Source organism: Chanodichthys erythropterus, chromosome 20, assembly GCF_024489055.1.
Source record: "Chanodichthys erythropterus isolate Z2021 chromosome 20, ASM2448905v1, whole genome shotgun sequence".
Lineage (NCBI taxonomy): Eukaryota > Metazoa > Chordata > Actinopteri > Cypriniformes > Xenocyprididae > Chanodichthys > Chanodichthys erythropterus.
This window is the reverse complement of record NC_090240.1, coordinates 29814880-29842346: the sequence shown is the minus strand read 5'-3', so window position 1 is coordinate 29842346 and position 27467 is coordinate 29814880. Positions and strand designations below refer to the sequence as shown.

The following is a 27467-nucleotide window of genomic DNA, read 5'->3' as shown; positions in this document are numbered from 1 at the left end:
GGAATGGGAGGGGAGGAGGTAGGCAAAGGGTTGGGAATGAAAACAAGAGCAGCTGAGGGAGTGGTGGCCTAAGGGGAAATTGTAGAGCTGCAGAGGCTGTCAAAATCTATTTGCTGTGCCGCCAGGTATGCTTAACCTGATTTACTGTTTGAAGCTGCCCTTTCAGTTTTGTTGTGCAATTGTAATAATGACCTTAACTCACGGCACCATATATTCCTGCAGGACGAACCAGCCAATGGCCAAAAACAACATTCTGCACCTGTGAAAATAAGATTGGCGTTCCACTAAACGCCAAGCGCACCATGAAAGATTGATAGCCTGTGGTTTTTACTCTATACTACCTTGCGTTTGATTTTCAACAGTAGTGGTTTTCTTCCAGGAAACTAGAAATCTTTCAAAACTTGAATAACAATTACCTTTAATAGTGCCTGTAATAGCGATGGAGCAATCATGAAATGATTCAAAAGGAAAACACGCAATGGTACATAAATGAGGAGTTTATTTTTTAATAGGATTCAAGAGATCAACGGACTCTATTTACAATCAAGACGACGAACATCAGTTGTGTTAACAAAAAGATGTGAAGTCAGGTTAGTTGTGTGCAAGATCCGACTATGACAAAGAATGGCCTCGGTTTAGGCCTCATGTTCACCTATTTACAATGATAAGTTGGGTGCAAACAGTTATGGAGACTCAAAAATGCTACACAAGATGAAGCATTTTGCTGTCTGGGGTCAATAAAACCAACAAAACATCAAGATGGTTCGGGAGCGTCTTACGGATGTGGCATCTCACCGAATCTGAAAAACAATTCAAAACAATCCATAAACATGGTATGAAATCCGACCACAAGCACGGTTTTAACCCCAGTAGACCCACATTGCCATGATTTATTTGTACTGACATCTTGTTTTTATCTATCAAAAAATTTTTAGCTAGTCCTGGAACACATCGGTTTTTGGTTTTGGTTAGGGCCATGTTACAGTTATGTACATCAAGATCACAGAACTTCTTTCATATGGTTCTACTAAACATGGGGCTGCAGGAAATTTTGGAGACTTTCGCCCAACCCTGACCATTGCGGTGTCAAGAATTTCAACATAAGGTCTTTAGTGGATGATATACTCACTGTGTATTTGTCCCACTTTTTTTCGGGGTCGTAAGGCTCCCAACGGCTGGCAGGGAAGATGTGTTTGTTTTTTTCATACCAGCTTCTCAGCACCACTTTTCCTGCATGAGACTGGACAAAAAAACAAACAAAAAGAGCCTTAGAATTTAGCCGAAGCTGTGTCAAAGGTGACTGGCTTCTTTGAAATGACCAAGAATCAATGTATGCATGTTTACCATGAAACATTGCTAAAAATATGAAAAACTAGTCACTGGTTGTGTAAGTTTTGTGGGATCAAATCTCTGAAAGACTCTTAGTTGTTCAAGACACTTAATGATGTGTAAAAAAACATATCCTGGAGCACAAATGCTAATTTGTTTCTGCTTATGAGAAATATGTCTAATTACACATTCACTTGCCTCAAAACATGGTCATTTTATATGCCTTCCTGTAAATTTGTGTGGTTCCTGGCCAGAAAATGAACCAGACATTATGCTGACATTATTACCTCATCTTTCTCAACTGTAGCATCGTTCACCAGCCGAATGTCATCGTGGACATCAAAATTGAAAAGGGGCCCTGAAGAAAAAAACGAAGGTCTCAATTCAGCACTAAAAACAGCAGGCTAATGCTAAATATAATCAGTACTATCTTCATATTATGAAACATCAGAGCAAAGTCATGTGTGAAATAATACAGAAGCCACATGGGAACCTGTTAAACTAAACGTGGAAGAGGAAGTAGGAACTTACCACTTTTGCCTCTTGCCTTTGTCACAATGAAATCATAGAAACTGTGGTGCTGAAAGAAAAGCAGATTTTTAATAAGTGAGAGATCTGTTTTGAAAGGGAAAGTTAACTATAAAGTGTGATTTATTACCATCTGTCTTCATAATCAGGGAAACACTTACTAAAATGCCCTTAAAACATTGTAAAGCAATTTACGTTGTAAAACTTGTACGTGTGCTTGTCACAAATTCTGAAATTGAAGTGATGTGTATAGGCTTGTACAGAATAAAAGTGCATTGTAAACAATGACACATTTAAGAGACCTAACTGGTCTTACAAATGAGATGAGTAATAAATATTAACATTTAGAGGAGCACTTGAAGTTTTGATCCTTTAAGAGCATAGTTTTGTTGCGGAAAATTTACTCACATGTGGAATTATCAAATCCTCTTTGATGTACATTAGATGTTCCACTCCTGCTGATCTGAAGGACACAAACAGGCTTTAATATTATCTCAAATAAGACAAATGGTCTGTAACATAAGAAGCTCTCACTGCCCAAAGAGCTGTCTGGAGTTTTTATTTAATACACCGATATTCTGAGGAAAACCAGAACTAAATCCTGAAGAAAACCACCATGTGTGTGTGTGTATAAACATAAATGTACATATATAGATTTTATAGGTTCCCTAGAACTTTTTTAAAAAGATGTAATACAAGTCTAAGGTGTCCCCTGAATGTGTCTGAAGTTTTAGCTCAAAATACCCCCTAGATTTTTTTTTATTCATTTTTTTAACTGCCTATTTTGGGGCATAATTAGAAATGAGCCGATTCAGGATGTGTGGCCCTTTAATTCTCGTGCTCCACGCCCCAAGAGCTCGCGCTTGCCTTAAACAACATAAAAAAGTTCAAACAGCTAATATAACCCTCAAAATGGATCTTTACAAAGTGTTCGTCATGCAGCATGTCTAATCGCGTAAGTACAGTGTTTATTTTGATGTTTACATTGATTCTGAATGAGTTTGAGGCTGTGCTCCGTGGCTAACGGCTAATGCTACACTGTTGGAGAGATTTATAAAGAATGAAGTTGTGTTTATGAATTATACAGACTGCAAGTGTTTAAAAATGAAAATAGCGACAGCTCTTGTCTCTGTGAATACAGTAAGAAACGATGGTAACTTTAACCACATTTAACAGTACATTAGCAACATGCTAACGAAACATTTAGAAAGACAATTTACAAATATCACTAAAAATATCATGATATCATGGATCATGTCAGTTATTATTGCTCCATCTGCCATTTTTCGCTGTTGTTCTTGCTTGCTTACCTAGTCTGATGATTCAGCTGTGCACGTTAATACTGGCTGAAATTGTCTAATGCCTTTCATAATGTTCATACTGTTACGTAACTGTCATTGTTATGTTGAGATTCGCCTGTTCTTCGGAGGTCTTTTAAACATATGAGATTTATATAAGAAGGAGGAAACAATGGAGTTTGAGACTCACTGTATGTCATTTCCATGTACTGAACTCTTCGTATTCAACTATGCCGAGGTAAATTAAATTTTTAATGCTAAGGCACCTTTAAGAAACTTTAAAAATGTGTTAACTGATTCTAACTTGACTAACTCTTGTGCAGTAATTCTAAGAAAGTGTTTTTATAGAAGGTGACAAAGAACACATTTACCTCAGCTCACTGAAGTCTTTTCTCAAAACCTCCAGGGCCCTTTGGAGAAACTGCTGAATTGTGTTTCCTTTCTTCATCTACATGAGCACATGACACACAAAAACCAAGTGGAGCACATTTTTACAATATAGAACATGTAACAATGTAACATTTTGGGCATGTTGTTTTCTTAAATTAGAAAATCTGAAAACCTGCTCTGTACCTTGACAGTTTTTCGATGACCTGAGCCATCCCAGTAACTGAAAGTGATTTCAATTTCTTCACCTAAAGAAAGAAAGAAAGAAAGAAAGGAATAAAAAGAAAGAAAGAAAGAAAGAAAGGAAGAAAAAGAAAGAAAGAAAGAAAGAAAGAAAGAAAGAAAGAAAGAAAGAAAGAAAGAAAGAAAGAAAGAAAGAAAGAAAGAAAGAAAGAAAGAAAGAAAAGAACAAACAGGTTGAAGAACAGGTTTGTAGCACAAAAGATCAAAATATAAATACATGCTGCTTTAAGCAGCTGGATGCATGCGGATTTATGTGCTACTGTATGACTAGGCAAATTTAAATTAAATGAATAAGTCTATAGAGTCAGCTGCACTCTTGGCCAGGTTCAGTGAAATCAAACAAAAGATTATCTTCATATCTTACTTTTGATCTTCTCTTGTTTTCTTTCCCACTCCTGCCTGAGCTCCTCTCTTAAACGATTCTCTTCTTCCTGAAACACACAGGGTCACATATATGCTGTAGATAAAGCTCATTCAGTATACACACATACATAGAGCACTAATTCCTGTCAAGGATCATCATGTCACATATTTTAAAAGCTCTTAAAAATTCAGTTCTGAAAAACAAGCCAAAGCTTTTCAATAAAACTTGAGAGGCATATAATATTATATATAGGTCATATATACGCAGTATAAAAGCAAACAAAACCTTCGTGACAAATTACAGGTATTCTGTCAGATCTAAGGATCTTAACAGTTGAAACGCCTCATCGAAAACTGTCTGAAAATGAGCCAAAGCGCGCACACACAGACACACACACAAAAATCACATCAACAAAACCATAATTCTTGTGGCAGCTGAAAAATTGACATTGGTATGTAGCTTGTGATTAAGTTCAGGCTGATGTCTCAATGTGTGCTGACTCCCTGTCCCTGAGTGACGTCTCTGCAAACACTGCGTAATTTTATTTGATGCAGAGCCCAGAAGAGGTTTGTGTTAAACAACAGCCCTGTCAAACTGTATTTAGATCCCTAAAAAAGGCATCTGGAACAGTCACTCCACAGTCTTTGGCACTCAATGCATTTTTTGCTATTATTTATTTTTTATTATTTATTTGATTAATTTTTTTTTTTTTTTTTGCTGTCATCTGTTAGTTGAATATAAACAAGGTTGTGTTAACAGAAAACCAAGAGCAGGAAATTTCTTTCTTTTTTTTTTTTTAATTACCTCTCTGTCCCTATCTGGCAGGAAACTGGTGTCCACATCTGGGTTTTTCCCTAGTTTTTTCTTTTTTACAGGTATGCCTGTTAAAAAAAATGATAAAAAAAAAAAAAAAAAATCACAATGTTATTAATATTACAAAATAAATTAAATAATACATTTACATAATTTAAATAAAACTAAATTAATGAAAATCAATCTATTAAACTTGCACTTAACTATTAAAATGCACTTTTACAACTGGTTATAAATTAAGAATTTCTGTGCTGATTTTAGCCTATGCAGAATGCATTTAAACATGGTAAAAATGGCACTGGTACTGAACATGGTTCTCAGCTCTTATTGATAGCTTATGGAAATATTTAATAAAAATGTTGTGTAGAAATTTGTTCTACTTCTGTGGAAAAGTGCCAAGTAAAATGGCATACATATCTCCTCCTCAATTTCCTCTTCCTCCTCTTCTTCCTCTCCTTCATCGGGATTGAAGGATAAACTGGCGATCTTCCTTTTCTGCTCTTCCTTCCTTTTCTTCTCCTTCTGCTTCTCCAGTTTCCTACAAGAACAGTCCAAACATGAAGCTTTAACATCAAACATCACACAGATTTTAAGGGAAAACAGAAACAAAGAAAAGCATCATGCCTGGAGGCAAAATGCAGGAACCTACAACAACCTAGTCTTAAAATCTTAAAAGATGGTTAAAAAATTAATTCATTCAACCATATTGAGAAAATGACACCAAGCAGGGCTGAAGCAACTTCAAATAACTGAAAAGGCCTTACAGCTGTAGCTCTTTTGACTGCTCCTTCTTGGCGAGCTGTTTCTCTCGTTCTTTGACCAGAGCTTCCTGCTTGGCTTTCATGTCATTAAGAGTCACCAGACCTGCAGAGAAAAACAACATCCTCCACTCACAAACTGATTTAATACACCACTTAATAAGCCTGTAGACAAAGCAAATGAAAATTGATCATTTTACTAATGTGTATCCTTGAAATGGCAATCCCAGGACAGAGGAGATACGGTATGGGGGTACGTTTGATGTCACCACAAACTATTATGCGAGTTTCACCAACAGCAGAGATTTCGAGGCCTTCGCACAGCGGAAATGAACGCGACAACTGCCAGTCAAAGCACGTTGCTTATGAGTCTGCATGTTTTGCGTGTCTGTGTGAATGAACAGCGTAGTTTCATCTAATACACAAACTCAAACATACATGAGATGCTTACAGTGTTTTCAACATCTGTCTTCTCAAACCGCCAGAATAAGTTAGCTTTAACTTGGAAATTTTTTTTTACAGAAGTATATTACTATGATATAGTTGAATGTATGGCTCAAAGTAATAATAATATTACCACTGTTTGTAAGGAATATCATACAACCAAGATATTTTTCATCCTTTTTTTAATATGAAAACAGATCTGTCGTGCAGCATCTTATTTGACAAAAAATAAAAATGCAATGTTTTGTTGCAAATTAATTGTTTTATTAATTAATTTCATTAAACACTATTGTTGATGGCTAATTTGTATTAAATCATAAAACGCAGAGAAATTAAAATAGATTTAATGGGGCCCTAAATTAAAAGGTTGCTTAATGCAGTTTAATTGCAAGTTATGATTACGTTCATTCTCAACGTCTAACAAACATGTGGATTGCATATCTTTCCTCATTAATGGTAAATTAATATTGTGATAAATATCTATCATATGATATGGAAAAATAATATTGTCATAATATTTCTGGTCATATTGCCCAGCCCTAATTTTAAAATGTATCATGAAAAATGCAGAGAACAAACAGATATAATGTGCATATGTTACATCTGGGACCTGGCAACCACTACAGAAGTATTTCTGAACCATAATAATGCTCACTTACCAACAGTGCTAGACTTGAGCTCTTGCTCCACAGCGTCATAATGAGCGGAGAACTTTTTATCAATGTTGGACTTCACCATGTTGTCCTAAAAAGAGGAAAGTGAAGATCAGTTAGGAGAGATGTTTTACATAAAGTATAAGCTGTGTAGAGTTATTTGAGCTGCATGCTGCAAGATTGCTTATAACAATAATACAATATTCATCTACAGTCATTATAGTTATATAATGCTTAAAGATCAGTAGTTTACATACTGTTGCCCCAAAACAGTATCTAATGCTTTATCATTTAAAACTTGCTTGAAAGGCATCTTTAAAATAAATGACATTTTGCTATTCAATGGTATTTCATACTTTTTAAGCATGGGGTAAAAAATGTGTGGAAAAAGTGGCCAATATTTTGGGGGCACTGTATATACAAAAACGTGAACACATATAAATATAATTTTACAAGCAAATGATTTTAATATAGTAAACTAGTGAACAATTTTGGTATTTCAAAATGTGATTTTCACATTGAGCCAGTTAAGTTTTTAAGGTATAAGGTATATATAAGTTACCTTATATATACCACACTAATGAAGTTATTATAAACTGTCATCACATCATAAAGCCTTCTCATGTGACTTTACATTATCTAAAAGGGAGCAAGAAGCATAACTATCATATTCTGGGTTATAAAAAGATGTACTATCCTATCTGAATATCACTTTTGAGCTAGCAGCTATTTATTGGAGGCATATAGTGAGGACAGGTAGAATGGCCAGTGTGTTTACATGTTGTGTTTGTTACTCGAGCTCACTTGCCTCTGCTATCTTCTGTTTGAGCTGCTCGAGCTGTTCTCGCTCTCTTTCTCTCTTCTTCATGAGCTGCATCGCTCTCCCCGCTTCACTTGCCGCTCCTTTATACTGCGCCATTGCGGCTCTTTTACAAGATGTTCAAAAAAAAAGAAATAAAAACACTGAAAATGCGATATAACTACTGAATTCAGTCAATAAACAAACGAGAAACTTCTCGACTAAAGCAGGAGGTTGTGGGTAATTTACCAGTACTGCTTCCGGTTGATGCGGGAAATAACTGCATTCCAAAGTAAAAGTCCTTCCATTATGCTTGTCTAAAAACATGCATAAAAATACATTTATTATCAATACATTGACTATTATTATTATTATTATTATTATTATTATTATTATTATTTATGTCGATGATAACAATTATATTTGTATTATATTTTATTTTATGTATGATTTTATGTTCATACTAAAGGTATTTCATTTATATTTTAATTTTTAATGTACAAATCACTTTATAAATAGTATCATAATATACATTTTACATGGAAATTCAACACCCCCCCCCCAAAAAAAAATCGAATATGTTATGTTTAATTATTTTAAACATAACATAACATTAAATAATTTATTAAATCAAGATTTTAATTTTTAATGTACAAATCACTTTAAAAATTGTATCATAATATATTTTTACATAGAAATTCAACAATAGGAGGTTTATTACCCCCCCCCCCAAAAAAAATCGAATATGTTATGTTTAATTATTTATTATTTCGATTTTTTATGAAATAATTTATTAAATCAACATTTTATTTTTTAATGTACAAATCACTTTATAAATAGTATTATAATATATATCATAATATATTTTTACATAGAATTTCAACAATAAGTATACAAACAAAGGAGGTTAATTAAAATTTAAAAAAAAAATCGAATATGTTATTAGTTTAATTATTTTATATTTAGATTTTTATTAAATAATTTAATAAATCAAGATTTTCATTTTTAATATACAAATCACTTTATAAATAGTATCATAATATATATTTTACATAGAAATTTAAATCAATAAGTATACAAACAAAGGAGGTTTATTAAAATTTCTCCAAAAAATCGAATATGTTGTTTAATTATTTATTATTTCGATTTTAAATAATTTATTAAATCAACATTTTAATGTTTAATGTACAAATCACTTTATAAATAGCATCATAATATATATCATAATATAATTTTACATAGAAATTCAACAATAGGAGGTTTATTAACCCCCCCCCCAAAAAAAAAATCGAATATGTTATGTTTAATTATTTATTATTTCGATTTTTTATGAAATAATTTATTAAATCAACATTTTATTTTTTAATGTACAAATCACTTTATAAATAGTATCATAATATATATCATAATATATTTTTACATAGAATTTCAACAATAAGTATACAAACAAAGGAGGTTAATTAAAATTTCTAAAAAAAAATCGAATATGTTATTAGTTTAATTATTTTATATTTAGATTTTTATTAAATAATTTAATAAATCAAGATTTTTCATATTTATTATCATTTTTAATATACAAATCACTTTATAAATAGTATCATAATATATATTTTACATAGAAATTTAAATCAATAAGTATACAAACAAAGGAGGTTTATTAAAATTTCTCCAAAAAATCGAATATGTTGTTTAATTATTTATTATTTCGATTTTAAATAATTTATTAAATCAACATTTTAATTTTTAATGTACAAATCACTTTATAAATAGCATCATAATATATTTTTAAATAGAAATTCAACAATAAGTATACAAACAAAGGAAGTTTATTATAATTTCTCCCAAAAAATCGAATATGTTATTAGTTTAATTATTTATTATTTAGATTTTTATTAAATAATTTATTAAATCAAGATTTTAATTTTGAATATACAAATCACTTTATAAATAGTATTATTATATATATTTTAGAAATTTATTAACCCCCCCCCCCCCAAAAAAAAAACCCGAATATGTTATAAGTTTAATTATTTATTATTTAGATTTTTTATTAAATAATTTATTAAATGAATATTTTAAATTTTAATGTTCAAATCAATTTACATAGAAATTCAACAATAAGTATACTAACAAAGCAGGTTTATTTAAATATTTCCAAAAAAAAAAAAATATCGAATATGTTATTACTTTAATTATTTATTATTTAGATTTTTTTTTAAATTTAATAATTTACTAAATCAAGATTTTTTAGTTTCTTTTAAATTCTATTCTGCTCGTGAACTTGGGCGGACTTTAATAAACAAAAGTCCGTGAGTGAGAATCGACTGATTCTGCAATCGATTCTCAGCCCTGGATTGAGTGAGGGGTGATTTTGGATGGAGATGAAGGCGGTGGTGTCCTGTGCCGGGCTTTTGCTTCTATTTGCGTGGCTTTCTCCAAGCCAAGCCCTTTATTTCCACATCGGAGAGACGGAGAAGAAATGTTTTATAGAAGAAATACCCGATGAAACCATGGTGATCGGTACGTCCATTGTCCAATCGGCTCTCTGTGATCGGTTAGCTTTGTCGGCTAGCTGATTCATCCATCTGGATTTATCAGTAGAACAATTCACTTTTTGTCTTATTTAACACACTCAACCTGAAGACAGCTGATATGAAATCAGATGTGAGGTATGGATCTTATTATCTGTATACATCTGTCCAAATAAAGGAGGGCTTTGAGTAAATCAGGATGTGGCAGGTGCAGCATCCTGCTTAGTAGCTGAGATACAGGTGCAACCAGTTCCTCCTACCAGCAGCTACTGCCTGGATTTATCGCTTGTTTATTGTAATCAGAAATAATAGTTGTGGATAATAGTTGATGTCAGGAGATAATGCATGTATATTTGATCTCTCATATCCATACTGTATAGTGAAATAACAATCAGATCCTGTTAATCTAATTATGTTTGTCAGTTTTTAATGGTGCATATGAACATACTGTGTTGAGTTTTATTTTTGTCTTTTTAGGAAGATACAGAACACAGCTGTGGGACAAACAGGCTGGCTCTTTCCTCCCGTCCACCCCTGGTTTAGGCATGCATGTGGAAATCAAAGATCCTGATACCAAGGTAGCCTGTTTTTGATTTTACTCTACAATCGGGTTACATTTGGTGAAATGTAGAAGGCTCCTTCTGTGAAGTAGTTTTCACATTCTCTCTGTGTGTATTTCAGATCATTCTGTCCCGTCAGTATGGCTCAGATGGGCGTTTCACCTTCACGTCCCACACCCCAGGCGAGCATCAGATCTGCCTCCACTCCAACTCCACCAAGATGGCACTGTTTGCTGGTGGAAAACTGGTACGAGTGTAAATACCAGATAAATATAGAGAACGGATTAAGTGCTGCATAGTGTCATCGCCTCAGTCCAGGATCTTCGTCCTGATGTTTGAATAATAAGCTGTCCAAATATACAGTCTCTATATTCAAAGCATTGGTTCTCCCAAAAATGAAAAATTCTGTCATTAATTACTCACCCTCATGTCGTTCCACACCTGCAAGACCTTTGTTCATCTTTGGAACACAAATTGAGATATTTTTGATAAAATCTGATGGCTCAGTGAGGCCTGCATTGCCAGCAAGACAATTAACACTTTCAATGCCCAGAAAGCTACTAAACACATATTTAAAACAGTTCATGTGACTACAGAAGTTCAACCTAAATGTTATGAAGCGACGAGAATACTTTTTGTGCCAAAAAAACTAAATAACAACTTTATTCCACAATATCTAGTGATGGATGATTTCAAAACACTGCTTCATGAAGCTTCAAAACTTTACGAATTTTTTGTTTCAAACTGCCAAAGTCACGTGAAATTTCGAAACGTTTCAAAACGCTTATGACATAACAAAACCTCGTTTACTGAAATCATGTGAACGATTGATATACGCTCTGAATCACTGATTTGAAACAAAAGATTCGTAAAGCTTCATGAAGCATTGTTTTGAAATCGCCCATCACTAGATATTGTTGAAATAAAATCGTTATTTTGTTTTTTTTGGTGCACAAAAAGTATTCTCGTCGCTTCATAACATTAAGGTTAAACCACTGTAGTCACATGAACTGTTTTAAATATGTCTTTAGTAGCTTTCTGGGCATTGAAAGTGTAAATTATCTTGCTGTCAATGGAGGCCTCACTGAGCCATCAGATTTGATCAAAATTATCTTAATTTGTGTTCCAAAGATGAATGAAGGTCTTACGGGTTTGGAACGACATGAGGGTGAGTAAATGATGTCAGAATTTTTCAGTTTTGGGTGAACTAACCCTTTAATAAATTACATCTGGCAATATTTATGTCACATACAGTGTTATTTTAGTACTATTTATATACTATTTATTCATATTTTGAATGTTTAATGAATAATTTTGAGTAATAAGCTGTCAAGTGTGCAGTCTCTATATTTAATCAGTTACATTCATTAATATTGATATGTCAAATACAGTTATTTTAATATTTTTATATACTATTTTATATGAGTTATTCATATTTGGACATTTTAATTAATAATTTTGAGTTATAAGCTGTACATTATGCAATCTCTATAATAAATTATATTAGGTAATACTTAAGTCAAATACAGTGTTGTTTTAGTATTATGTATATACTACTATTATATTTTATTTTAATAATTTGCTTTATTTTGCATATTTTTAGTTTGTTCCAGTTTCCCCTTGTCATTATTTTAGTATATTATAGTTTTGTTTTTAAATATTTTTATTTCCGCTTTAGTCATTTTAGTACTTCAATTATTTTATTTTTTTCAGTTCAGTTTCAGTTCTTATTTTGTTTTTAATATATTAATATGTTGTATTTCAGCTTTGGTTCAGTTAAGAAAATGATTTAGAATAGTTTTAGTTAAATAACTGGTGAAATATATTATAAATATGTCTCATTTTCAAGTTTTTGAAATTACCTATAGATTAGTGTTGTCAAAAGTACAGACGGCGATACCAAGTTGGTACTGAAATTTGAACACAATGACCAATCAGAGGTGTTTACGAATCCTCTCAACAGCGCTCAAAGCATCACTTTTTTAAAATCTCAGTACCGACTTGGTATCACAGTTGGTACTTTTGACAACTCTACTATAGATATGAGAAAAAGACAATTACCCTATTCATTTCAATATAATACAGTAAAACTGAAGATACAGATGTGAAACCTAATATGCTGTCTTACAGAGAGTCCACTTGGAGATTCAGGTTGGTGAACACACCAACAACTACCCCGAAATCGCAGCCAAAGACAAACTGACCGAGCTGCAGCTGAGGGTCCGACAGCTCTTGGACCAGGTGGAACAGATCCAGAAAGAGCAAAACTACCAGCGGGTGAGTCTGAACTGCAGAAAGTTGAGTTTTAGTTTATGGTACAGTAGGGTTCTGTTGGTTTACTGGCCATTTAAACTTATATTTTCACAATCGCTGAAAGCAGGTACCTGCTCGAGATGTTTAACTTCATTTTGGACCAGAACTAAACAGGAGTGTGCTTGCCAAAGCCAACTATGGTCGCAATTACCGTCGTTACCAACACATGGACTTGGCTAACGATGCTTTTGGAAAACACTGTAAAAAAAACTGTAATAGTTTCTCAATTATACCAAAACAGCACTGGTATCTAGTTGTCACTGTTATAACATACAGCATCCACATGGGTTACTGTAGTCACAATAAGTTGTTTTTCTTTTTCCACAGTACCGTGAGGAGCGTTTCCGTATGACGAGCGAGAGCACGAACCAGCGCGTTCTGTGGTGGTCTATCGCTCAGACCATCATCCTCATCATCACTGGCATCTGGCAAATGAGACATCTCAAGAGCTTTTTCGAGGCCAAAAAGCTGGTGTGAAAATCAGAAAACATTACAAAGACAATAACCCAAGTAACTTTTATTGCCATTTTTTATCTCAAGCATGGAAATTCTCAGTGCTTATTTCAATATTTTGTTTTTAAATTCAGATCGTTTCAACATTATCTTCAGCAGATAAATTTAGACACAATGAGCTTTGAATGAAGTCTTAAACATGCAGAATATTAACAACCCTTAATATTGCTGCTATATACCTGATACCCATTTGTCATAAATTAATCATAATCATAAATGCATAGAATGTTGTTCAAGTGTTCATATTACTAAAAAGTGTGATATGAAAATGTAATGCTTTTAAAGTGCTGATCATTATGGGTGAATGGAAACTACTGTTGACTTTAAGGTCGCATTACCGAAGAATCAAGCCAGCTAATAATTTAAGCATTTCTAAATATTTCTTAATATGTATATATTGAGGTATATTGAAGATTTGTGGCTTTTTCATGTTCTGTTTGTCTTGGGCTCTAAACACCCTCAAATTAGTTTGATGTTCATGATCTTGAAGGGAAATGATTCAAGCAAATTGATTGTAGCTTGCATATTTGCTGTTTAGACCAAAAAGTAAATCCATATTTTAGGGATTTTCTTTCTTTTATTGATTTTACAGAATGTGATTTTTGTTGTTGTTCTCAGTGTTCATGCTTTATTTATTCACTGCATTGACCAGATTTAAAATATAATTCCAGTAGATGAAAATGAGCAGGAATGTCTGTAATTTAATGAAAACTTTTGGTTTTCTGGGTTCTTTTTCAAATTCAAGACTATATGTTGTTTATAGGATTTTTGGAAATTTTTGTACTGGCTTCTTACAAGTAACAATTTATAAAAATACTGGATTGCATGACGCAAAATGGCAAAATCCTCCATGTAATGTGAAAGGTTGAAGGTTATTTATAGGTTAACGCAGCTCTGTATTCGAGCTTTGTAATAGACTATTGATCTGTGCACACACAAACTTAACTGTATGCTTGGTACTCTGTAAAAACTCATTGTTTGACACGCCATTCATAAACATTGTCCGTTTCTGTTTTAGTTGGGTTTTTAATGTTTTTTGAATTAAAGGTTTTAAATTGACAAATATTGTTGGTCTTCATGAATCAGTAGCATAATGCATTTCACTTATAAGATAAAATATATACACTACCCCTTAAAATGTTTGTGTCAGTAAGATCTTTAACTAAATTAATACTTTTATTCAGCAAGGATGCATTAATTTGATCAAACATGACAGTAAATACATTTGTTACAAAAGATTTCTGTTTTAAACAAATGCTGTTCATTTGAATTTTCTATTCATCAAAGAATCTTGACCATTTTTTAAACCATGGTTTGTACAAAAGTATTAAGCAGCACAATTGTTTTCAACATGGATAAGAATAAGAAATGTTTCTTGAGCACCAAATCATCACACAATGATTTCTGAAGGATCATGTGACACTGTAGACTGCAGTTATGATGCTGAAAATTCAGCTTTGCATCACAGGAATAAACTGCATCGTATAATAAATTAAAACAGATAATGGTTATTATAAAGTGTAATAATATTTCACAATATTACATTTTTTTCTGTGTTTTTGATCAAATAAATGCAGCCTTGGTGAGTGACTTCTTTCAAAAACATTTTAAAAAATCTTAATTTTTACACTGTACACAGACAGACAATAGATAAAAGAAAAAAAAATACTAAAGTTGTCTATATATGCCATACAAACCATTTCATTTTCTCTTATTTTATTGCTCAACTCAATTATCAATTAAATATCTATTGACAAGATACACAATGTTGTTTGTCACACTGATTAGAAAAAAAAGCATGTTATAATTTCAGTTTTGGCTTTTCACAACTGACCACAAACAGTAAACCCATTAGTTCAACAACACTATATTAATCTAAAATTTAAAAACAAAAATATGATGTGATTGCCTCTAAACAAGCATCTAAGAATCAGAACAATCTCTCTCTTGCATAGTAAATGGCCTCAGGCCCTCAACATCTTCAAAACTCCATAAAACAATTCATCTCTGCACTGATCTCATTGCACATTTCTATGTTCTGTACTGAAACCAATGTGGCTGTTGATCAGTGCTAAATTCAACACCAGTGTTTAGGGTGAAATGAATCACTACATGAACTATATGACAACACACACACACAGCAGTCCTGACACATCTCATTGACGCAGCAACAAGTGGATACAGAAGCAATACCATAAATGTGCAATTCATATCATTTACATTTATGATTTCGAACAAAACAATACACAGACACACTATAAAATATACCTACACACTTCTAGGAACAAAAATAGATCCTATTAGATGTTAAAATGAGTTACAACTGATAACATCTAATCAAACTGAAATGACAGAAATAATACTTCACACATCTACAATTGGCACAACAAAACTGAGCATGTGCTGACCCTGTATCTGCTAAAAGTAATCGCAAAACCAAGGCTAAATGTTTGACAAAGGGGTGGAGGACACTTCTGGAGATCTTTTGATAATAAAAACACCTTTAGGAAATAAATTTAGTATTCCAGTTATTAAATTACACTTCTTTCGCCACAGAAGACCAGGTCAGCAGCATTAGTTAAGACATTTTAAAGGCCCTTGACTGGTGAATGGTGAGCCCAGTCATTGGGGAAAAAGCCCAAGAGGTCCCACATTTAGTTCAGTAACCTTTTTTTCCCCTCATCATTCACTTCTCTGTGACGGTAAGCCGGTCCATTTTCCTGGCTGCTTCCTCACATACGACCATTGGCTTTTTCTCTGGACTGGGGCTCGGGGTGTTGGGGTATTCTCTGGTGCCGAAAATAGTGCTGCCGACACGAATGTTGGTGGAGCCAACCTCGATCTAGAAACATTTCAAACGGATAATTAATTGATCAAAAGCAAATTTGCAGTAAAGCAAAGCACCCCATTATGCTATTTTATTTGGGTAGTCTCCTACAATAGGTTTACATGCATCCTAGGTCAAAAAAACACTTGAATTTTCTCATAATATACATTGCACATCACCTCATTTCTCACAGTGTATGAAACAGTTCAATAAAGATCTGGTCTCTTTGAACCAGAGTTCTTCAACCCTGAAAAGTCTATATCCAACCTGCAGATTTTGATTTTCAAGCGATCCTGAAGAGCTTGATTCGCTGGTTCAGGTGTGTTTGATTAGGATTGAAGCTAACCTTTTCAGGACAGTGGTGAGGTGTTCGAAATTGCCCCTATCCTCATTCACTATTCCCTATATTACACCACTAATCATTTTTTGTTATTTTATGGCGAGATTTTGCATCACTTCTGGTTGTAGCTTTATCCCTTCTTGCCGCAACCATTATTGCGGTGCATTATGGGATTAAATGAGTGTACTCGATATCATCCGCTATGGTTACGGACACCACTACAAATGGCTGTCCCCTCAAATAGTGCCCTATTTAAGGGTATAAGGTGCAATTTCAGACACAGGAGCGGGGTTGAAGACAAGAGCCTTTCCAAGAGCCTACTCTGCTCTGATTGGTCAGATGGGCCAGTCTGTTGTGATTGGCCTACCGCTTACAGAGTGTGTCGGAAACTAAATAGACCCTTTTCACAATGACGTCAGTTAACTTCCGCCTATCCGCAAAGCAGTGTATCAGTTTTTCCGTCTTACCTTAGCGCCGGCGACTTCTCGGGAAAATGCTTTAATAACTTTAAATGCGAACTGTTTATGTCAAGGATTTACACAGTCGGCTTCTTCTGGTAATGATATTTATTATTTCCTTTCTGTAACTGCCTTGTTTAGGGTTTCCACGAGCAGAAACTTTAGCAATGTTGTCAATGAATTCAGTTTTATCACAACGATTGTGTCCACACAAATCTGTTAGCCTATTTGGAATAACAAGAATATTGTCTTTAAAAACAAATCTTTATTTTTAGAAATTGGTAGGCTATGATAATGGATATTGTTCTTGTGAGATTTATTTACGAGTAATGGACATCTGGAAGTAACACGTCCACATATAATACTCCGAAGAATTAATGGTGTGAAGATTTGAGATCATTTTACATCAAACCAGTTTAAACTGAACTGGTGCAATATATTAAGATTGTATAATTTGTAAGAAGTGTACTGAAAATACAAAACGGAGGTAGCCTATGTGTTCATTTAATGTTATTCCCTGGAGAAATAATTTGATTTCGTACATTTTAATGATGCTATATGAGTACTGTTGTAAATCCTCTGTATATTTTTGTATGCGACGATCTTGTTCTTCAATAAAGAGACGATGATGACAATGTTTTTTTTTACTATGGTAAAAATGCCATGCACATGAGTCAGTTTTTACAACATTAACAGTCTTCATGTAGAAATAGTATTATATTAAACACAATTTGTAGTATTATGTATGCCATATTAATCGAAATAAAAGTATAAAAAGACTTTGATATTTAAAAAGAATAAGCTTTTTTTGATCTTCATTGTACATAGGTCTGTAGGCACTGAAATAAGTAGTAAATTAAGCTTTGAATGAGTTTTTACTGTACGTAAATGTTGGAAACATGCGTTTATTTCACAAATATATATAACAGCTTCATCTGCAATAAAGACAGCAAAGTTCGCAAGATACGGGCAGGAAAATGCATGTATGGCTTCAGTACGTATTCAACTCCTCCGACTTCAAGCAGCAAATCGCTCCGATCGGTAAGTTTGTTTGAGATCTGCGGCTGCCAAATACCTCACCTTGAATTTACATGAAATTAGGCGACTACAATCATCCTTTAACCACATTTGTGGCATATGTACATCTATTGAGTGCACTTCATTCGAGTCGCGCTAGTCCGCTAGTCCACTATGCTGACGGAAGTGAGGATACACTGCATCGAGTCCTAACGGAAGCTGTGTGACGTCATGTGAAAAGGGTCTATAGTAAATACCCATTACCATATCTCAATTTCAGCTCTGGATCTTACTCAGCACTTGAGACGAACAGTAATGATGGCGTCAGTTTTACTGTATCAATTAGTGTACGAGTCCTCATCCTTCGGAAGTGCATGCAAAGTGGATTTGCAGTGCTGAAAACAGCATCTTTCCAAACCAAACTCTTCCAGCCTCATCTACAACTGCACTGTTTGAGGGTGGGTCAAAGTAGATGTTCATGGGCAGCCAATGAAGACCATAGGCTAGCATTATGCAAATTTATTACAAACCTATGTAAATTTGAAATTTCAGGCAGTTAAAATCAGTTCTTTCTTTTGGGAGACAACACTTTGATCTTTGAAACTTTGCAGACCTTTTACATTCTCACACAGCTATATTACACACTACATTAAAGGTAATATCCCAAAAAGCATAATGGGGCACTTTAACATTGATAGCACATACATTTTGAAAGATGCAACACCTACCGCATGCTCAAAGTCATTAGACATGCCCATACTGAGTTCAATCTGCTCTGCTGGAATCTTCAGACTCTCACAAACTTCATCACGACGTTTCAAAAGCATCTACATACAACATACACATTAATAACATTTTGCATACTATGTTGTAACATTCTTTTAGCATATTGCTAGTTTGTTTCATAATCAAGATGCAAGTTTATTTTGCTGATAAACTTACAAACCCGATTCCAAAAAAGTTGGGACACTGTACAAATTGTAAATAAAAACAGAATGCAATGATGTGGAAGTTTTCAATATTTTATTCAGAATACAACATAGATGACATATCAAATGTTTAAACTGAGAAAATGTATAATTTTAAGGGAAAAATAAGTTGATTTTAAATTTCATGGCATCAACACATATCAAAAAAGTTGGGACAAGGCCATGTTTACCTCTGTGTGGCATCCCCTCTTCTTTTTATAACAGTCTGCAAACGTCTGGGGACTGAGGAGACAAGTTGCTCAAGTTTAGGAATAGGAATGTTGTCCCATTCTTGTCTAATACAGGTTTATGTTGCTCTCTTAGGTCTTCTTTGTCGCATCTTCCTCTTTATGATGCGCCAAATGTTTTCTATGGGTAAAAGATCTGGACTGCAGGATGACCATTTCAGTACCCGGATCCTTCTTCTACGCAGCCATGATGTTGTAATTGATGCAATATGTGGTCTGGCATTTTCATGTTGGAAAATGCAAGGTCTTCCCTGAAAGAGACGAGGTCTGGATGGGAGCATATGTTGTTCTAGAACTTGGATATACCTTTCAGCATTGATGGTGCCTTTCCAGATGTGTAAGCTGCCCGTGCCACACGCTCTCATGCAACCCCATACCATCAGAGATGCAGGCTTCTGAACTGAGCGCTGATAACAACTTGGGATGTCCTTGTCCTCTTTAGTCCGGATGACATGGCGTCCCAGTTTTCCAAAAAGAACTTCAAATTTTGATTCGTCTGACCACAGAACAGTTTTCCACTTTGCCACAGTCCATTTTAAATGAGCCTTGGCCCAGAGAAAATGCCTGCGCTTCTGGATCATGTTTAGATATGGCTTTTTTTTTTACCTATAGAGTTTTATCCAGCAACGGCGAATGGCACGGTGGATTGTGTTCACTGACAATGTTTTCTTGAAGTATTCCTGAGCCCATGTTGTGATTTCCATTACAGTAGCATTCTTGTATGTGATGCAGTGCCGAAGATCACGGGCATCCAGAATGGTTTTCCGGCCTTGACCCTTACACACAGAGACTGTTCCAGATTCTCTGAATCTTTGGATGATATTATGCACTGTAGATGATGATAACTTCAAACTCTTTGCAATTTTTCTCCGAGAAACTCCTTTCTGATATTGCTCCACTATTTTTCACCGCAGCATTGGGGGAATTGGTGATCCTCTGCCCATCTTGACTTCTGAGAGACACTGCCACTCTGAGAGGCTCTTTTTATACCCAATCATGTTGCCAATTGACCTAATAAGTTGCAAATTGGTCCTCCAGCTGTTCCTTATATGTACATTTAACTTTTCCGGCCTCTTATTGCTACCTGTCCCAACTTTTTTGGAATGTGTAGCTCTCATGAAATCCAAAATGAGCCTATATTTGGCACGACATTTCAAAATGTCTCACTTTCAACATTTGATATGTTATCTATATTCTATTGTGAATAAAATATAAGTTTATGAGGTTTTTAAATTATTGCATTCCTTTTTTATTCACAATTTGTACAGTGTCCTAACTTTTTTGGAATCGGGTTTGTATTACGCCACAATTTATTTTGGTGTGCATAAAAAAAAATAAAATAATAATAATTAAAAAAAAGACATTAAAAAAAATCATTCAGAGCCAAAACGATTTAATGGTACACTTTTAAAAATAAAGCTTCTATAGGCAGTTTTTGCAGCAATGCCATATAAGAACCAATTTTGGGTTTGCTAAAGAACAATTCCATGGTTCTATAGATGTTAAAGGTTCTTCATGGAACCAATGATTCCAATAAAGAACCTTTGTTTTTAAGAATGTAGTGTATGTTTAAAAGTAATTATACGAGAAGTATGCAAGGCCAGCTGGTGACCCGGCTGATCTGACGCACCTGGAAGTCGGGGTTGGGGCCTTCACTGAGGTCGTAACCATAACGGCCAATCGTCATGAGCCCGGCGAAGTCAAGAGCAGAACACTGAGATACGACATGTTTTACCATGTTTACAGTCTCATCAGGCGGCAGGCCATGTTTACCTAATGAAACAAGTCCAAGAGAGACGATCATGCTGAGGTTTCAGGAAAACAGTTATATGATACACAGAGAAAAGATTGCATAATGCTTAAGTGTTTTTGTAAGACAAGCGCCCACTGTGACACTGCAACTATCATCCTGTCCAAAAAAGTGAATAAAACAACATCTGAACCTTTGATATGGGCTTTTTTGACAACATTGCATAACAAATCTGAATCCCACTATGATGCTCCCAACTGTGAATCTCTCCACTTTACAAACAAAGAATATCTAAAAAAAAAAAAAGCATCTCAAGTGACTTCATGACATATAAACATTCAAGGACATTTCACAATAATTCAATTTACTAGTGTCCCAATAGAGTGCAACAGTGCCTGTCCATATTTTCAGCTGTGTTGGTTCTGGAATTATTTTTTCCATTCATTTCTCCCATAGGTATTTAAACAAAGTCTTCATTAAAGCATTACAAGCCATGAACCAAGCCAAACAGCTATGAGGTGAATCATAACATTTCAAACCAAAGTTTGTAGCATAAAAAAGTATTTGAATATCTGACAAAAATACAAAAGGAACAAAACTGTGTACTTGGCACTGTCTTCTCGAGCACATTAGAAACTGTAGAACCCATTAGATTAAAAAAAAAGTTTAGAGAGAAAAGTACTGCACCATGGTACAACAAACAGTATTACTCACGGTCTCAAGAGAGAAACCCGTAACCTAGAGTACAAATGGATACAAACTCATTTAGAATCACGTGGAAAGACAGTATGTACCGCTGTAAAAAGGCTCTAAAGCAGCCAAAGCCGAGCATCTCTGCAAACTCATAGAAAATAACCAAATTAGTTTTTATTTAGTACAGTGGCTAAATTAACAAATAAACTGAACTGAATATACCATAACAGTTTAGTAGTAATGACTTTATGAGTTTCTTCACTGAGAAAATCAAAAGCATCAGAAATAAAATTGTCAATGTACAACCTTTGACAGCATTTTATGAATCATCCTCAATTATCGCTCCTCAAGAACATTTGCTGTGCATAGGACAGGAAGAGCTAAACTAATCATTGCATCTAAACCAACATGTTTATTAGATCCAACACCCACTAAATTACTGAAAGAGTTGTTACCGGTTGCAGAAGAGACTCTTCTTAATATTATTAACTCGTCTTTATCTCTAGGTCACGTCCCAAGACCCTTCAAGCTGGCAGTTATTACGCCTCTCATTAAGAAACCACAACTAGATCTAAATTAATTGGCAAATTACAGACCCAATCCAAATCTTCCATTTATGTCTAAAATACCAGAAAAAGTTGTGCCCGCTCAATTGTGCTCCTTCCAGCAAAAAATGCTATCTATGAAAAATTTTAGTCAGGATTTACACCCATCATAGCATAGAAACTGCACTCATTAAAATTACAAATGTCTTCTGACCATGGCTGCATCTCAATACTAGTTTTTCTTGATCTTAGTGCTGTGTTCGTCACTATAGATCATGACATACTCCTAGATCGACTACAAAATTACACTGGTATTCAGGGACAGATTGTACCTAATCAGACCATTAATATTTGGTGTATTTAAACAGGGAATCATCCAAGTTACCATTAGTAAATTATGGAGTGCCGCAAGGATCTGTGTTAGGTCCTCTGTTATTTTCAATATACACTGCGTTCCAAATTATTATGCAATTGACATATCAGTAAGATTTCAGTGCAATAAACATTCAGATTTTAGTTTTTCTAAGAAAATGTTTGTTCGTTTATTTATCCATGTCTTTTTAGATAACTGGTATCAGTCTCAGACAAAATAATTTGCCAGGTCTATGGAAACCCTACTTAGAGGTTGTTCCACATTATTAAGCAAGTCACAGTTCTCATGTAATATGGGGAGGAAGAAAGATCTTTCTGAAGATGAAGAGCATGAAATGGTGCAATGTTGTGCAAAAGGCATGAAAACAACTAATATTGTGTGAAAACTGAATGGAGATTATCGAATTATCATAAGATTTGTGAGTGATTTAGGGTGCTTTCACACCTGCCTCATTTAGTTCGGTTGAATCGTAGCAGAGTTTGTTTGCCCCTTTGGTGCGGTTCGTTTGGGCAGGTGGGAAAGCAGCAATCGCACTCGGGTGCGCACCAAAAGCGGACCAAACAAGCGTACCGAGACCTGCTTGAAGAGGTGGTCTCGGTACGCTTTCAAACGAACTCTGGAGCGGTTCGCTTGAGATGTGAAAGCAATCGACCCAGTTAACGGACCAACGAACCAAATTCTATCATTTTCATAACGGAAAATATGATACAAAAATCAGTAATGTCTGATTCTGTGAGTGAGCACATTATTTACAATATCTGAAAGCCAACGAGCGCCTCTGGTGTGTAATTACACTTCTCCGTGCGAGAATGCTGTCCCGACGAAGTCTCAATTCCCGCTCTGCTTCATTATAAAATTCAAGTGGTCTCTCGACAGACACACGGACAACAGGTCGTCTACTAGACAGCGCTGGGAAATCCAGAGATGGAGAGAGAGAGAAAGAGCGCGGGTTTGAATTTGATATAAATATAATATAATATATAAATATAAATTAACTGCGGGAGAGAGGGATAGATTTATTAAGTGTTTGTGTGTGTCTCGACAGTTACAAATAAAGCCACAATAAGTTCATGGAGCTAGCTTGTCAATCATTATTTTGATGGATGACGCAGCGAAAACTCTGACCAATAAGAGGACAGTTGTACTCTCATGTGACTTGCCTGAATGCATTTTGAAATGTTGTCATGTGAAAGCGAACTGAACCAAGAAGAAAATGCAACATTCTAACAAATTTAGTCCCTGTTTCGGAACAAAACAAGCGATCCATAGGTGTGAAAACACCCTTAGAGCACAGCAGAACTCAAAACTCAACAATTAAAAGGGCAGTGTTGAGCAGCAAACAAGTATTTGAAGCTCCTGGTGTTCTCTCCTCACAAAGAGAAACATTTACAGTGGGTTTAGAAATACATTTTCAAACAGTTTTAGTGCTGTGGTGTTTTTTTGCAGCATGGGATAGTGCATAGTGCATTGTACAATAGTTCATTGTACTATGCACTATCCTCCTTTTTATACCATAGCTGAAAATGGCCAGTAATGAACTCCACATATCTTCCAAAAGTCATTTTAATACCCTCCATCTCACTTCCCAGTATTCCAGCCCAAATCATCACCCACCAGCTCCTTGCTGACGTCACAGTCTTGTTGGAACATGGTGGCCATTCACCAACCATCCAGAAATCCATTCATTTAGACCATCCATTGTAGTACGGCATTAGTCAGTGAATAAAACTATTTAAAAATGTGTCTTCATGTATTTCTAAACCCACTGTAAATGTTTCTCTTTGTGAGGTTTGGTTTGGAGTGGCTGAAATGCATCTTTGCGCACAACTGCCAGCCTGCATGGAGAGCTTCTTGAGACTCCAGAGACACCAGAAGCTTCAAATACCTGTTTGCTGCTCAACACTGGCTTTTTTTACAGCTGCCCTTTTAATACAATTATTTTTTTTGATAGGAACTTTCCTCAATAAGCCTTTATCTGACCGAGTTCTGCTGTGCTCTAAATCACTCACAAATCTTATGATAATTCGATAATCTCCATTCAGTTTCACACAATATTAGTTGTTTTCATGCCTTTTGCACAGCATTGCACCATTTCATGCTTTTCATCTTCAGAAAGATCTTTCTTCCTCCCCATATTGCATGAGAACTGTGACTTGCTTAATAATGTGGAACAACCTCTAAGTAGGGTTTCCATAGATCTGGCAAATTATTTTGTCTAAAATTGATACCAGTTATCTAAAAAGACATGGATAAATAAACAAACAAACATTTTAATAGAAAAACTAAAATCTGAATGTTTATTGTACTGAAATCTTACTGATTTGTCTCTTGCATAATAATTTGGAACGCAGTGTACATGCTACCCTTTGGTAATATCATAACAAAACATGGAATTAGTTTCCACTGTTATTCCAATGATACTCAATTATATATTTCATCACGACCAGATGAAATCTCTAAATCCAAGTTGACAGAGCTCACAGTGGGTCTGTTTTTAAAGGTTTATAAGTTATTGTTGAAAATAAATTTCCCTATTAAGAAAATGAAGTTTTACTTCCAGAACTGGAGTGTTGCACTCTAGAAGGCTTTTGTAACCATTGTTTATTTTAATAATGAACATGAAAGAAAAATGCTTGAGTGACATTTTAAGAAAAATGGCTTGAAAATGCATACGATTTGACACTCAAAATCACACAAAATTCTTGATTAAATCTTTATAAATGAGCAAAATACCGTATGCAGATTTCTATAATAGAGTTTTTAAAAAACTCAGAACTGATGTTAATAGGAGATTATTTGGGCGCAGAACACTCACTTTCCTCTCCACTGGTGTTGATCTGAACCATAATCTTTAACCTCTGTGTGTTGGCAGCTCTCATTTTTTGCCACGAGCTGTTGACTTTTTCAGCCAGTTTCACAGAGTCAATCGTCTCTACCATATACAGGTTTGGGACACCTGTGATTGAATTCAATGAATGTGGGTTACATCAGAATCAAAAACAAATAAAACAAACGTATAAATGTCTGACATCACTATGCAATAACAGTAAATGCAGGCTGTAAATGATACTAGTATTTTTAAGTCAAACTAAATGCAAATTGAAGTTGCTTTGCTCACCCAGGAGTTTGTTGACATTATTCTTTTGCAGATGACCGATGAAATGCCATTTTATTTCAGGACATGACAACACAACCTACAAAGAAGTTTTAGACAGATCAAGACATATGATCAAAAACCACTAAATAAATACATTCAAATTCGCCTGACTTCATACCTGGGGATGGGAAGCTTTCTCAACAAGTTCATTTACCTGCAGAAAAGGGGATATTTCATATGAAAAATTAGGCAAATGCAGACTTGCATGCATACTTAATTATTTACTCACATAATTCTCTCCAAAGTTTCGTTGTCCATGTTTGTAAGCCTCCACCACCATCTCCGGTGGTTTAGTCTTACTAACTGCAACTAGCCGAGGGGCTATACATGGTAACGTCTGGAATAGAAAAGTAAAAAATTGTCACTTGTGTATAAGAGTGCTGTAGTGCAGTGTCGGTAATTATGTTTTTTTTTTTTTATTATTAAGGGACAATATTTGCCCCACTAGAATTTATTTTTTGGTGTATTTTTTTTGCTTTAACCATATAAAAGCAAAGTATACTGTCCATTTATGTCGAATGAATAAGCGATTTGAAATAATTTTACAATCAGAACAATAAATGTTCTGCTAAAAATGGATTTTAAATAATTATCCGGTCTCTAGGAAATACAGATCTCTAATGTATATCATCTCATACAACCCCATAATTAGATAGACCTAGAGCATCATAAACATACATTAAAAAAAAAAACTTATTTTGATTAAATATGTATGTGCATTATACAACAACTTTCACAACTGTCCTTCATCATATTGACATACTATTTTAACCATCAATCACCATCCAATTTAAAATCTGCAATTTGCTCCTTGTGTATACAGTGAAATTTGTAATTTAAGGACGTAATGTAATGTTATGCAATTTAAAGTGCATGCAATTGACGCGTGTCGTGCAGATTTCATTTGCTGGAGCGTGACTGCTTAGAATCAGATATTTCATGCAACATGCATTCATTCTCTCTCACACACACACAAACACACACAAAATGTCCTTCTTCTTGAGAAGAAGTTACACGCTATTCTAATTTTATACTGTCATTCTGAACACTCTGCAATACTTTTATACATATTTTAGGTCAAAAATGTATCAGTTATTCCCTATATAATTAGCTGTCAATCATTCCTCGTTACTACATAGAGCTCGCGTGTGTGTAAAGGTTGAACAGATTACATAACCCTTCCATAACAACACGGTGAGCACGCGTGGATACTATGTTTTTAATAGTATTTCAAAAGGATATTGTTGATTCATGTCTTGCTCAAAAGAAACCGATGAAAACTGACCTTCGGACGACGGGAAACCGCTTGATTCACCCGGTCCACCACCGCCTGCAATTTCTTCCCAACCTCCTCCGACATCACTACTCTCCTCATAGCCTCAGTGCGCGAGCATACATCAGCCGTGTGACGTCACGGGCTAATCCGGTCAGCTTTCTTACAAAATAAAAGTCCTGCTTCGTTTAAAGATTCAATATTTTACGGCATCTTACGGAGGCTTTGTAAATAAATAACGTCAAATGTCTGAAAAGTAAATTATTGTGACGGCAAATTGTGGGA

The 27467-nt window shown here is 34.6% G+C and overlaps 3 protein-coding genes across 3 annotated transcripts; 1 reads left to right on the top strand and 2 right to left on the bottom strand.

Annotated features, from left to right (window-relative positions):
- Positions 1-485: 485 nt before the first annotated feature.
- fam50a (family with sequence similarity 50 member A) lies at positions 486-7861 on the bottom strand. The gene is made up of 13 exons (XM_067371311.1): positions 7626-7861; positions 6824-6908; positions 5727-5826; positions 5376-5500; positions 4954-5030; positions 4150-4216; positions 3729-3790; positions 3527-3603; positions 2266-2320; positions 1861-1909; positions 1617-1687; positions 1130-1240; positions 486-800 (listed from the first exon to the last, which is right to left on the bottom strand). The coding sequence occupies exons 1-13, from the start codon at positions 7734-7736 to the stop codon at positions 792-794; spliced, it is 999 nt and encodes a 332-aa protein (XP_067227412.1). The 5' UTR covers positions 7737-7861; the 3' UTR covers positions 486-791.
- A 2116-nt stretch (positions 7862-9977) lies between these two features.
- tmed4 (transmembrane p24 trafficking protein 4) lies at positions 9978-14556 on the top strand. Its single transcript, XM_067371705.1, has 5 exons — positions 9978-10136; positions 10625-10725; positions 10829-10954; positions 12838-12984; positions 13348-14556. Exons 1-5 carry the CDS (start codon positions 9992-9994, stop codon positions 13495-13497), a joined length of 669 nt encoding a protein of 222 aa, XP_067227806.1. The 5' UTR covers positions 9978-9991; the 3' UTR covers positions 13498-14556.
- A 543-nt stretch (positions 14557-15099) lies between these two features.
- plpbp (pyridoxal phosphate binding protein) lies at positions 15100-27307 on the bottom strand. The gene is made up of 8 exons (XM_067371704.1): positions 27195-27307; positions 26139-26246; positions 26028-26063; positions 25871-25946; positions 25568-25708; positions 21022-21164; positions 18904-19002; positions 15100-16375 (listed from the first exon to the last, which is right to left on the bottom strand). The coding sequence occupies exons 1-8, from the start codon at positions 27282-27284 to the stop codon at positions 16220-16222; spliced, it is 849 nt and encodes a 282-aa protein (XP_067227805.1). The 5' UTR covers positions 27285-27307; the 3' UTR covers positions 15100-16219.
- Positions 27308-27467: the final 160 nt, after the last annotated feature.